The 14,114-nt window shown below is 35.1% G+C and overlaps 1 protein-coding gene across 6 annotated transcripts in view; it reads right to left on the bottom strand.

Moving 5' to 3' along the window:
- The window catches only part of FOCAD (focadhesin), a 318,435-nt gene that overhangs the window by 167,569 nt on the left and 136,752 nt on the right, over positions 1–14,114 (bottom strand). For all 6 annotated transcript variants that reach the window (XR_014293267.1, XM_082612332.1, XM_082612335.1 and 3 more), the window contains 4 exons: positions 7,513–7,617; positions 7,018–7,119; positions 6,362–6,492; positions 4,362–4,488 (listed from right to left, as the gene is read on the bottom strand). Coding sequence is in view for 5 of the 6 variants with exons in the window: in XM_082612332.1 (XP_082468458.1) it covers positions 4,362–4,488; positions 6,362–6,492; positions 7,018–7,119; positions 7,513–7,617 (465 nt within the window). In the remaining variant the exon portion in view is untranslated. The remainder of the gene's footprint in view (positions 1–4,361; positions 4,489–6,361; positions 6,493–7,017; positions 7,120–7,512; positions 7,618–14,114) is intronic.

Raw genomic sequence — 14,114 nt, forward strand, 5'->3', positions numbered from 1 at the left:
AAATTGGTAGGAGGAAAGAAATCATAAAAATCGAAGCAGAAATAAATGAAATAGAAACAAAGAAAACAATAGCATAAATCAATGAAACTAAAAGCTGGTTCTTTGAGAAGATAAATTGATAAACCTTTAACCAGACCAATCAAGAAAAAAAGGGAGAGGACACAAATCAATAAAATTAGATATGAAAAAGGAGAAATTACAACGGACACCGTGGAAATACAAAGGATCATAACAGACGACTACAAGCAACTATATGCCAATAAAATGGACAACCTGGAAGAAATGGGCAAATTCCTGGAAAGGTATAATCTTCCAAGACTGAACCAGGAAGAAACAGAAACTATAAACAGACCAGTCACAAGTAATGAAATTGAAATCGTGATTTAAAATCTTCCAACAAACAAAAGTCCAGGACCAGATGGCTTCACAGGCAAATTCTATCAAACATTTAGAGAAGAGCTAACACCTATCCTTCTCAAACTCTTCCAAAAAATTGCAGAAGAAAGAACACTCCCAAACTCATTCTACGAGGCAACCATCACTCTGATACCAAAACCAGACAAAGACATCACAAAAATAGAAAATTACAGAACAATATCACTGATGAACATAGACACAAAAATCCTCAACAAAATACTAGCAAACAGAATCCAACAACACATTTAAAGGATCATACACCATGATCGAGTGGGATTTATCCTAGGGATGCAAGGATTCTTCAATATACGCAAATCAAAAAATGTGATACACCATATTAACAAATTAAAGAATAAAAACCATATGATCATCTCAGTAGATGCAGAAAAAGTTTTTGAAAAATTCAGCACCCATTTATGATATATACTCTCCAGAAAGCGGGCATAGAGGCATAATAAAGGCCATACACAACAAAACCATAGCAAACATCATTCTCAATGGTGAAAAACTGAAAGAATTTCCTCTAAGATCAGGAACAAGAAAAGGATGTCTACTCTCGCCACTATTATTCAACATAGTTTTGGCAGTCCTGGCCAAGGCAATCAGCGAAGAAAAAGAAATTTTAAAAATCCAAATTTATATATAAAACACTGATGAAAGAAATCAAAGATAACACAAACAGATGGAGAGACATACCATGTTTTAGATTGGAAGAATCAATATTGTGAAAATGACTGTACTATCAAAAGCAATCTGCAGATTCGATGCAATCCCTATCAAATTATTAATGGCATTTTTCACAGAATTAGAACAAAAAATTTTACAATTTGTATGGAAACACAAAAGACCCCGAATAGCCAAAGCAATCTTGAGAGAGAAAAACGGAGCTGGAGGAATCAAGCTCCCTGACTTCAGACTACACTACAAAGCTACAGTAATCAAAATAGTATGGTACTGGCACAAAAACAGAAATATAGATCAATGGAACAGGATAGAAAGCCTAGAGATAAACCCATGCACCTATGGTCACCTAATCTGTGACAAAGGAGGCAAGAATATACAATGAAGAAAAGACAGTCTTTTCAATAAGTGGTGCTGGAAAAACTGGACAGCTACATGTAAAAGAACGAAATTAGAACACTCCTTAACACCATACACAAAAATAAAATCAAATGGATTAAAGACCTAAATGTAAGAGCAGACACTATAAAACCCTTAGAGGAAAACATAGGAAAAAACATTCTTTGACATAAATCGCAACAAGATCTTTTTTGACCCACCTCCTAGAGTAACGAAAAGAAAAACAAAAATAAACAAACGGGACCTAATGAAACTTAAAAGCTTTTGCACAGCAAAGAAAATCATAAATGAGATGAAAAGACAATCCACAGAATGGGAGAAAATACTTGCAAACAAAGCAACTGATGAGGGATTAATCTGAAAAATACACAAACAGCTCGTGCAGCTCAACATCAAAAAAACAAACAACCCAATCGAAAAATGGGTGAAAGACCTAAATAGACATTTCTCCAAAGAAGACATATAGATGGCCAAGAGGCACATGAAAAGATGCTCAATATCACTAATTATTAGAGAAGTGGAAACTGAAACTACAATGAGGTATCACCTCACACCGGTCAGAATGGCCATCATCAAAAATCTACAAACAATGAGGGTGTGGACAAAAGGGAACCCTCTTGCACTGTTGGTGGGAATGTAAATTGGTACAGCCACTATGTAGAGCAGTACAGAGGTTCCTTAAAAAACAAAAAATAGAACTACCATATGACCCAGCAATCCCACTACTGGGCATATACCCTGAGAAAACCGTAATTCAAAAAGACACATGTACTCCAATGTTCACTGCAGCACTATTTACAATAGCCAGGACATGGGAGCAACGTAAATGTCCATCAACAGATGAATGGATAAAGAAGATGTGGCACATATATACAATGGAATATTACTCAGATATAAAAAGGAACAAAAATGGGTCATTTGTAGAGATGTGGATGGACCCACTCTGTCATACAGAGTGATGTAAATCAGAAAGAGAAAAACAAATATCATATATTAATGCATATATGTGGAATCTAGAAAAATGATACAGATGAACCATTCTGTAGGGCAGGAATAGAGATGCAGCGGTAGAGATCACACATGTGGACACAGGAAGGGATGGTGGGATGAATTGGGAGATTAGGATTGACACATATGCACTACCATGTGTAAAACAGACAGCTAGTGGGAACCTGCTGTATAGCACTGGGAGCTCAGCTTGGTTCTCTGTGGTGACCTAGATGGGTGGGATGGGGGGGGAGGGAGGCCCAAGAGGGAGAGTATATATGTGTACATATAGTTGATTCACTTCGTTGTACAGCAGAAACTAACACAACATTGTAAATCAACTATACCCCAATTTTAAAAAAAAATCACATGATCATCTCTATAGACACAGAAAAAGCATGTGACAAAATTCAATATCCATTCATGATAGAAAATTTCATCAAAGTTGGTGTAAAAGGAACATATCTGCTCATAATAAAGGCCAGTTATTATAAACCCACAGCTAACATCACACTGAATGGTGAAATGATGAAAAGCTGAAAGAATTTCCTCTAAATTAACAGATGAATGGATAAAGAAGATGTGTGTGTGTGTGTGTGTGTGTGTGTGTATTCCAAATATACATAATGGAATATTACTCAGCCATAAAAAGGAATGAAATTCTGCAATTTGCAACAATGTGTATGAACCTAGAGTATATTATGCCTAGTAAAATAAGTCAGACACAGAAATATAAATACTCTATATTATACTTATATGTGGAATCTAAAAGATAAAACAAATGACTGTACATAACGAAACAAAAACAGACTCACAGATACAGAGAACAAAGTAGTGGTTACCAGTGGGGAGAAGGAAGGGAGGAGGGGGGAGGTAGGGCTATGTATTATGAGACACAAAATACTATGCATAAAATAAATAAGCAACAAGGATATATTGTACAGCACAGGGAAATATAGCCATTGTTTTTTAATAACTTAAAGGGAGTATAATCTATAAAAGTATTGAATTAATATGTTGTCCACCTGAAACTAATAAGATATTATAAATCAAATATACTTCCATTAAAAAACAATAATAAAGCCGCTTACAAGGCTGCATAAAAATTTTTTTTTCATAAAAAACTTTTGTTAGGTCGATGAATGATCTTTGATGTAATTACCACATTTTCCCAAAAGATTAAAGACTTCCTCTGCTGTGCTATAGTTCTGGGAGCAGTCTGAAGTTCAGAAGATGATTTAGAGACTCGGTTCTAATATCAGTCCATCCTACCCAGTCTGATCATTAGGAAAGAAAGGATCCTTTGCCAATCTTCAAGCCAACAAAAGGTTTTGCTGGCTATAAAACTGCCACTGGGGGCTTCCCTGGTGGCGCAGTGGTTGAGAGTCCACCTGCCGATGCAGGGGACACGGGTTCATGCCCCGGTCCGGGAAGATCCCACATGCCACGACCGAGAGCCATGGCCGCAGAGCCTGTAATCCGCAATGGGAGAGGCCACAGCAGTGAGAGGCCTGCATACCACAAAAAAAAAAAAAAAAAAAAAAACCTGCCACTGGCCCATGCCGATTTCCTTACCTCCTCTGCTTCTAAGGCTCTCTAATCACGAAACCGAGAAGCAAATGTACTCAAGAGTTCTCCTATAACCATACTTCTCCTATATTAACAAAAATAAATAACAACAGGGAAGAATCTAAAGTCTGGTTTTCTTTAGCCTCTAGAAAATGTCTACATGTTTCAAGACTTCCCTCTGCAAAGAATTTGTAAAGTAGACTGTCTTATTTCACTCTTCTGAACAAAAATCTCCTACATCCTTGTAACTACAATGCCTTGTAAATTATTTTCTTCCAAATTATACAAAACAACTCAAAAAAGCCCACCTCAGCCTGGCAGAGTGCATGAAGACCTTGTAACACCAAGGCTGCTGGAGTAGCTTGGTCAGGCTTAGTGCATTCATTCAACATCTGGGAAATAGCTGCCAACATATCTGCACCATGCTGATATGGCCTACAAGAAATGACAGTTTAGACACAAGATTAAAGCCAAAGAACTATATTACTACTCCAAGGTCTTTTGCCTGAACAAAAACATTAATGCTTTTCTTTACTCTTGTGCCTATCAAACGTTGACCCTCAACTAGTAATACCATATGCTTTTGTTCAAAGATTTGCATCTTCATCATTTCTGCTGTAACTTCAGGCTCATTTTTGGTATTATTACCCAAAAAAGAAGACACTCCTTAACAAATTTTATTCTCCCTGAATCACAAAACCTATTGTCTGAATCGACAAAAACTCAAGTCTATAATAATAGTGAAAAGAACTGACTTACCTTATTGAGATCATCAGTAAAGCCAGGGATTTGAGATCAGAAGATGATTGGTCATAGCAGTATTACAAACTTAGGTGGGTATGCCTATCACAATAACGACGATAATGATAATGATGATAAAAACAATAATAATATGAATTATAACTGACTGAGCACTTACTTCATGCCAGGTACTGTGCTGGATTCACTCACTCATCCTCCTCTCCTTCCTCTATCCCACATACATTGTGCTATCCCCAGAATGCTTTTAACTTCATAAAGAAGTGCTCAGGTCTGCATTCTTTGTAATCCCTCAGCGATATAATACTTCTCTCTATTTAACAAAATATCAATTGAAAAAATTGCCTGACTGAATTCTATTGCTTCACTGTCCGCCAAATGGAAATCATTGAACAGAACTGGAAAATTTTGATGGCTCTCAAGATGGTAACTGAAAGGTTCACTGAATAAGTTTTCAACAGACTCTGATCTGGTCTGATGTTTAGCGTCTCCTAAGCCTCAGCTTTAAGTATGTAAAATTAAAATGTCGGCTATCATCTCTAAATTTTTTCCATGCCAATACCTCAAGAGAATCTGAACTCTTAAGTCTTGGGTTAACACGTGTGTAGCTTTTAGACTAAGATGTTTTTTGTGTTGCCAAAAGGCTGAAGCTTAGAAAAGAGGCAGAACTCCTGAGGCTTAAATAGTCTGATCCAAGATTTTACTTGAAACAGAAATCATCCACATTATCAGCATCTGGGCCAACCCATTCATTGCGCAGCTTCAGGAAGTACCATTCACAGTGTCATCATTGACATAAGTGAGAATGATGCTCCAAGAATTCTACAGTGCAGTGGCTCAATCAATATATGAAACTGCAGGATTATAACTCATTTCAAATGTATCAAATCTATTTCCTCTCTAAGATTTTGGCCTTACCCTAATTCAAGAAAATAGAAATCTGGCAAGGTGGAGCTTTGCTTAGTGTTATTTCAGTCTTGTCACCTCCTGCCTAGTTATTAACCCATAGCCTAGAATAGCAGTCATCTCCCTAACATCTTCACGTCTTCCAAAACCCTAAAGCATACACAGGAATTCAAGGTCATTTCCCTCCTTGTAATAATTCCTAATAATTAATTCCATTCAAGGAGTTACAAATAAGGCCTTCTCTATTAAAACATCTTATAAAAATCAAGTATAACATAAGGAGAATATAAGAAAGAACAGTTTGATCCATAATCCACTGCTTAGGTTTCAGGAATTTATATATAGAAAAATAGAAAATGTAACATCATATGTTTTATTACAACATTAAATTATTACACAGAAAAGGATATATAAATAGCCTCTAAACCTAGATATAAGTCTAGACCTGAAAAGACATGCCTTCTACTCAAAGTTATTGTCTGATGTTACTAAATTTTACAGTCAGACAACTTGACTTTAATATTCATTTATTCTTACTCAAACATCCTCTGCCTATCTTTCCTCGCTTCTTGCTTGCAATAAAAAAATTAAATGCAAAATAATATATCATGATATACATTCCCAAGGGTCAAGCATGTCTTACCTTTGCTTGCATATATCTCTGATCGATGCTGCTTTAGCTATCAGTTTCTCCCATTGGACCTCCTTGCCCACAGACAGAGAGGGCACATCGGACATGGCCATCAAACGCTGCAGTTCAGGGTAGACACGATCCTAAGAAGGCAATTTCACAAAAAAGGTAATTTCACAACTTGAGTTGAATAATAATTGTCTCCTTTTACGCAGCATTTTCACCTCTAACTCTTACATCTGCATTGCAAATTATAATGTGTTTCATCTAATCAGAAAAAAAGAATGCTGTTATGATTGCTGGGGATTTTCTTACAGATCCCTGTACTGTTCATTTCATAAAACAAGAAAAAAGTGGCAAAATCTCATTCTAATTACAAAGGCTCTAATCACTTATATTTCTAACACTTTATCCACACAAATGGAAAAATAAATTTCAGAATTAAGGAAATAAGATTATTTTCTATTATCAATTTCTCTGAGAGTCAATCACAACTGACCGCATTATAGATCAAAAGCACCACACTAAATCAAAATTTCTCAATGCAATCATTGATGTCACTCACTAATATTACTATATCAAAGCAGTGCCATGCATAATGACAAAATTAGCTTTCTTCAGTGAAAGGGACATGCATACTACTCATACAAGTGTATATCTGAGCTTACCTGTTTTTCCCACAAAGAAGTCAACAAGCGCAGAGTGATAGCTTTTAGTTGCGGAGTGGTTCCAAGAAGTTGAATTACTCGTAGAATTTGTCCTATGCACACCTAGGAAACATTGAAGAAACTTTGGTTTCATAAATGCAAATGTGGATAACCCCAAGGTTACCAAAGGAACTTAAAAACCTCTTATTATAAAGACTGAAACAGAAGCTTACTACAGTACTACCCATCTCCTCAGAGGTTGGAGATAGCTTTGGGAGGAGCTAGTTAGCAATTCTGGGGGCATAAAGACCCAATCTCAGACAATAGCCAATGGGAAAACTTGATGAAAAAATGATTTTAAAAAATTAATTCTTAAATATTGTAACAAAAATGTTTGGCCCAACAAGGGAAGCAGTGATCAAGGCAAAATTAAAGGGTCAAAATTTCACATGACAACAAACAAAATTCATGTCTCACTTTCTTTTTGCCCCAAAGTAAGTTGCTTAATATACAAACCTTGTGAACACCAAGCGTAGGCAAAGTATACAAGATATCATTGTATAACACAGGTTCCAGTGGTCTTCCTAATTTGAACATCAAAACTGGAATCAGATTTGGTACCTAAAATGAATTTAAAGAACATATAAATTATGCCTTTTAAAAGAAATCAATCTATAAAGCAATCATTATTTCATTTTTCTCCAAAGGAATACTATGAATATATATGAATTAAAAGCCTAAAAAAATGTCAGTTAGCCATTTGTTATTAATGGTAACTTCAGAGTACTGCTAATATTCTATCTCTTTTATAATTACCTGTGAGCCCTTGTTCTACCCATTTATACACGTATACATATTACAGGGGCTTTTTGGTGTTAAGAAAATGCCTTTCTTAACTATGACATTAACTCTCAGCAATACAAAAGTAATTAATATATATCCTGCCCTAAAGAAGCTTACGGTTCTAATGAGTAGCATAGTGAAATATTCAATGGTTATTCCAATGTAAAATAATTAAAAACAGTTGTAATGTAGGGGGGTTAATGGACAAAAATTTCCCTCCACGTTCATATTTCAATCCCTATGCATGACACAATAAAATAAGAAGAGCAAAATCATTTGTGGATCAAAAGACTTAATATTGTTAAAACGGTACTATTTCCCAAATACATCTACATATTCAATGCAATCCCTATCAAAATCCCAGGTAGCCTCTTTGCCAAAATTCAGAAATTGATCCTAAAATTCATTTGAAAACAAGTGATCCTGAAGAGCCAAAACAATCTTCAAAAGGAACAAAGTTTGAAGATTCAACCTTCCCAAATTCAAAATTTATTACAAAGTTACAGCAGTCAAAATAGTGTGGTACTGACGTAAGGATATAAATATAGATCAATGAAATAGAACTCAGAGTCTAGAAATAAATCCTTATATTTAAGTCAATTGATTTTAGACAGAAAGGCCAAGAAAATACAATGCAGAAAGAAGAGTCTCTTTGAAAAATGGTGTTTGATTTTGACAACTGTATTTCCATATGCAAAAGAATTAATTTGGACCCCTTCCTCACACCACATGTAAAAATTAACTCAAAATAGATTTCAGACCTGAATATAAGAGCAAAAACTGTAAAGCTCTTAAAGAAAATATAGGAGTAAATCTTTGTGACCATTAGTTAGGCAAAGCCTTCTTAGATATGACACCAAAAGTATGAGCAACAAAAGAAAACAAAACATTTCATCAAATTAAAAATATTTGTCCTTCAAAAGACACTATAAAGAAAATGAAAAGAACAACCCACAGAATGGAAGAAAATATTTGCAAATCATATATCTAATGAGGAACTTACATCCCAAATATATGAAGAATTCATACAACTCCATAATAAAGGACAAATGACTCAATTTTAAAAGAGCAAAGGATCTAAAGAGATACTTCTCCAAAGATAAACAAATGGCCAAAAAAAACCCACAAAAAGATAATCAGCATTAGCCATGACACAAATGCAAATCAAAATCAAATGATGCATGACTTCATACCCAATAGGATGGCTTGAAACCACAGCAAGTGTTAGCAAGGATGTGGAGAAATTGGGACCTTCATACACTGCCAGTGGAAAAGTGAAATGGTGCAGCCCCTTTGGAAAACAGTCTGACAGTTTCTCAACTGGCTAAACAGAATTACCATATGATCTAGTAACTGTACTCCTAAGTACCTACCCAAGAGAAATTAAAACATATAACCACACAAAAACTTGCATGTGAATGTTCACAGAGGTATAATTAATAATAGCCAAACAGTGGAAACAACCCAAATATCCATCAACTGATGAAGGGATAAGTAAAATACAGCATATCCATATGATAGAATATTATTCTGCCATGAAAAAGTAATCAACATGGATGAACCATGAAAACATCAAGTGAAGTAAAAGAAGCCAGTCACAAAAGACCACATATTATATGATCCATTTATATGAAATGTCCAGATAGGCAAATCTACAGAGACAGAAAGTAATTGCTTAGCATCGGGGAGGTGTAGGAGAAAATGGGGAGTGATTGCTAATGGGTACAATGTTTCTTTTTTTTTTTTTTTTTTTTTTTTTTTTGCTGTACGCGGGCCTCTCACTGCTGTGGCCTCTCCCATTGCGGAGCACAGGCTCCGGACACACAGGCTCCGCGGCCATGGCTCGCGGGCCCAGCCGCTCCGCGGCATGTGGGATCTTCCGGGATCGGGGCACGAACCCGTGTCCCCTGCATCGGCAGGCGGACTCTCAACCACTGCGCCACCAGGGAAGCCCTACAATGTTTCTTTTGGTGGTGATGAAAATGTTCTTAAATTATCTGTCATTATGGTCGCACAATTCTGTGAATATACTAAAAGTCACTTTGTACACTTTGAATGAATTAATTAAATGGCATGTGAATTAAATATTATAAATATATATAAAATATATTTATATGTATATTTTATTATTTATATATATATATATATATTTTTTTTTTTTTTTTTTTTTGCGGTATGTGGGCCTCTCACTGTTGTGGCCTCTCCCGTTGCGGAGCACAGGCTCCGGACGCACAGGCCCAGCGGCCATGGCTCATGGGCCCAGCCACTCCGCGGCATGTGGGATCTTCCCAGACCGGGGCACGAACCCGTTTTCCCTGCATCGGCAGGCGGACTCTCAACCACTGCACCACCAGGGAAGCCCTTATTATTTTTATATTTTTTAATAAATATATAAAACTATATTTTAAAATAATTAAGTGAACACCTATTATGAGCAAGGATCTCTACTTGATGGCACAAAATGTAATGCCAAAAAAAATTTTATTTTTCTTATAGTGTATTTGACAAGTTTGTTACCCAGAAGTTGATAAATTTCCTCTATCTGCTGTAGTCTTAGAAAACTTGTTCCTTCTAAGCTTAGAAGACATCTATTTTAATTCAATCTCGAGAAGGAAAAGAAAAAATCCTCCTAACCCTACCAACAAAAAAGTGACAGTTAAACACTGACTCATTAATGTGCCTGACCATCACATACCACAGAGGCATTCGGAGCTACACATGTAATGGCTACAGGCACACAACACACAGCCAGAATTTATGATGTTTTTAACAACTGCTGGGGCTCTATTGGAACAGAAGTTCCAGCACCCTCACCTTGAGCAAACGAAAGGAAACAAATTTTTGAACTGGCTTTTTAATTCCCCATTTTAATTAAAAAAGGTTATCTTAGATTGCACTGCACAGGCCTCAATGAATTACTACTCCTGGGAAGATTTCTACAAAGACAGTTTGACAGATTCTTAGTTCTGAGAAGGGCAATCCGTACATATAGTGGCATTTTACAAAATACTGTATTTAATTATATGGCTTTTAACAGATGTTTTAATTATATTGTCAGGAAAGAAATAAAGTATTCTACTTATGCTAAAGAGTACACCTCCTTCACGATCCTCAGACCTAAAGAAGTACGTAAGGGTGTTTAGTTTTCTCTGGTAAGTTCAGAAATTAAAAAACAAAGTGGGAAATTTTTACAGCAAATAATCTTAGATCTTGAGGCTATTCTAGTTCATATTAAATTTTCAAATCAATGGAAAAACAAAATAGGTGTTATTTCATTAGGAAAACATAGATATAGATATATATGTGTGGAAAACATTTTTTGCATAAAGTCTGAGCTGTTGTTTTCCAAATGAAAAGACATATGTGTATTTATTGATTTACTTGAGATGTCATTATGGGCTCTTGATTCCTCTGCTCTTGAGTCTTCTATTCTCTGGAAGCAAAAAAAGAGAACGAATACTCTGTCTTTACCTTAAATTTAAAATAAGCTGGCAAGTGCCCTATAATTCACTGTCTCGAGACCTCTTGGTTTCATAAAACTCAATGTTTTCTCTCCCTCCTTCAGAATTCAAGTCCTTGATTTAAAAAATTTGATTTCAAATGATGGAATCATTAAGGAAACCCCTCCCATAAGACTATCAGCAGGTTTCTCAGCAGAAATTTTGTAGGCCAGATGGGCATGCAGAATGATATATTCAAAGTACAAACAAACAAACAAAAAAACCCAGCCAACTAAGAATACTATATCCAGCAAAACTTTCTTTCAAAAATGTAGGAGAAATACTTTTCTAGATAAACAAAAGCTGAGGGAGTTCATTCACTAGGCCTCCCTTACAAGAAATGCTAAAGGAAGTCCTTCAAGTTGAAAGGAAAGAACATTAGACTGCAACATAAAAATATATGAAAGTATAAAGCTCAGTGATAAAGGTAAATGTATAGAAAAATATAGAATACTGTAATATGTCACTTTTAATACTAGAATAGGAGATAAAGACATAAATACAAATAGCTAACTATAAAGATAGGTTAATGGATACACAACATTAAAAGATGTAAATTGTGACATCAATACCATAAAGTGTGTGTGGGGGGGTGAAAAAGTAGAACTTTTACATGCAATTAAAGTTAAGTTATTATGAGCTTAAAACAGGCTATTATAACTGTAAGGTGGTTTCAGTTAAGTGCCATGGTAACCACAAAGAAAATACCTATAGAAGATACATAAAAGATCATGGTTAAGGAATCAAAGTATTTCACTACAAAAAAAATCAACAAAACACAAAGTAAGACTGAAAGAGAGGAAAAGAGGGACAAAACAGCTATAATTCAGACAAAAACCAGTTAACAAAACAGCAATATTACATCCTTCCTGATCTATAATTACTCTAAATGTAAATGGATTAAACTCCCCAATCAAAAGACAGAGTGGCTAAAAGTTAAAAGACAAGATACAACTAAATGCTGTCTATAAGAGATTTACTTTATATTTCAGGACACACATAGGCTAAAAATAAAATGACAAAAAAGATACTCTATGCAAATAGTAACCTCTAAAAGAAAGCAAGGATAGCATAACTTATACCATGCAAAACAGACTAAGTCAAAAACTGTCACAAGAAACAAAGACAAACATTATATAATGATAAAAGAGTCAATTCACCAGGAAGTTAAACAATTATAAATATATATGCACCCAACATCAGAGCAATATATGTATGCTCAAATATACAAAGCAAATATTGACAGAACTGAAGGGAGAAATAGATACCAACACATATAATAGATTTCATTACTCAACTTTCAATAATAAATAGAACATCCAGACAGAAGATCAATAAGAAAACAGAGGACATGAACAACACTATGGACCAAATGAAACTAACAGACATATACAGAACATTCCATCCAACAGCAAGAAAATACAAATTCTTCTCAAGTGCATACGCAACATTCTCCAGGAAAGATCCACGTGTTAGGTCACAAAATAACAAATTTAAGAAGACTGAAATCATACTAAGTATCTTTTCTTACCACAGTGGAGTGAATCTAGAAGTAAATATTAGTAAGAACACAGGAAAATTCACAAATACATGGAAACTAAATAACACACTGTTCATCAACAGATGAATGGATAAAAAACATGTGACATATACACACACACACACATATATGTATATATACACACAATGGAATACTACTCAGCCATAAATAAAGAATAAAATTTTGCCATTTGCAACAAAATGGATGGACCTGGATGGTTAATGCTTAATGAAATAAGTCAGACAGAGAAAGACAAATACTGTATGCTATCACTTACATGTAGAATCTAAAAAATAAAACAAACTAGTAAATGTAACAAAAAAGAAACAGATTAACAGATATAGAGAACAAACTAGTCATTACTGGTGGGAAGAGGGAAGGGGGTAGGGGCAATATAAGGATAGGGGATTAAGTTTATACAAGCTACTATGTATAAGATAAATAAACTACAAGGATATATTGTACAGCACAGGGAATCTAGCCAATATTTTATAATTACTATAAATTGAGTATAATCTATAAAAATTTTGAATCACTATATTACACACCTGAGATTAGTGTAATAGTGTAAATCAACTATATTTCAATTTTAAAAAAGAAAGAAAAAGTATCTCAAATAAATACTCTAAACTTATACCTCAAGGAACTAGAAAAAGAATAAACTAAGTTCAAAGTTAGCAGAGGGAAGGAAATAATGAAAATTAAAGCAGAAATAAATGAAGTAAATAATAGAAAAAATCAACAAAATTAAAAGTTAGCATTTTAGAACATCAACAAAATTGACAACCCTTTAGCTAGACTAAGAAAAAAAGAGAGAAGACGCAAATAAAATCAGAAATGAAAGAAGAGACATAACTGACACCAAAACAATACGATGGATTTGGAGACAACCATATACAATTATACTACAATAAATGGGATAACCTAGAAGAAAAGGCTAAATTCCTAGAAATATACTTCTCACCAAGACTGAATCATGAAGAAATAGAAAATCGGAACAGACCAATTATAAAGAAGGAGATTGAGTCAGCAACCAAAAACCTCCCAACATAGAAAAGCCCAGGACCAGATAATTTTTTTTTTTTTTTGAGGTATGTGGGCCTCTCACTGTTGTGGCCTCTCACCGTTGTGGCCTCTCCTGTCGCGGAGTACAGGCTCCGGACGCGCAGGCTCAACGGCCATGGCTCACGGGCCCAGCTGCTCCGCAGCATGTGGGATCTTCCTGGACCGGGGCA

The sequence above is a fragment of the Mesoplodon mirus genome (genome assembly GCF_964341445.2).
Source record: "Mesoplodon mirus genome assembly, chromosome: 1".
Classification (NCBI taxonomy): domain Eukaryota; kingdom Metazoa; phylum Chordata; class Mammalia; order Artiodactyla; family Ziphiidae; genus Mesoplodon; species Mesoplodon mirus.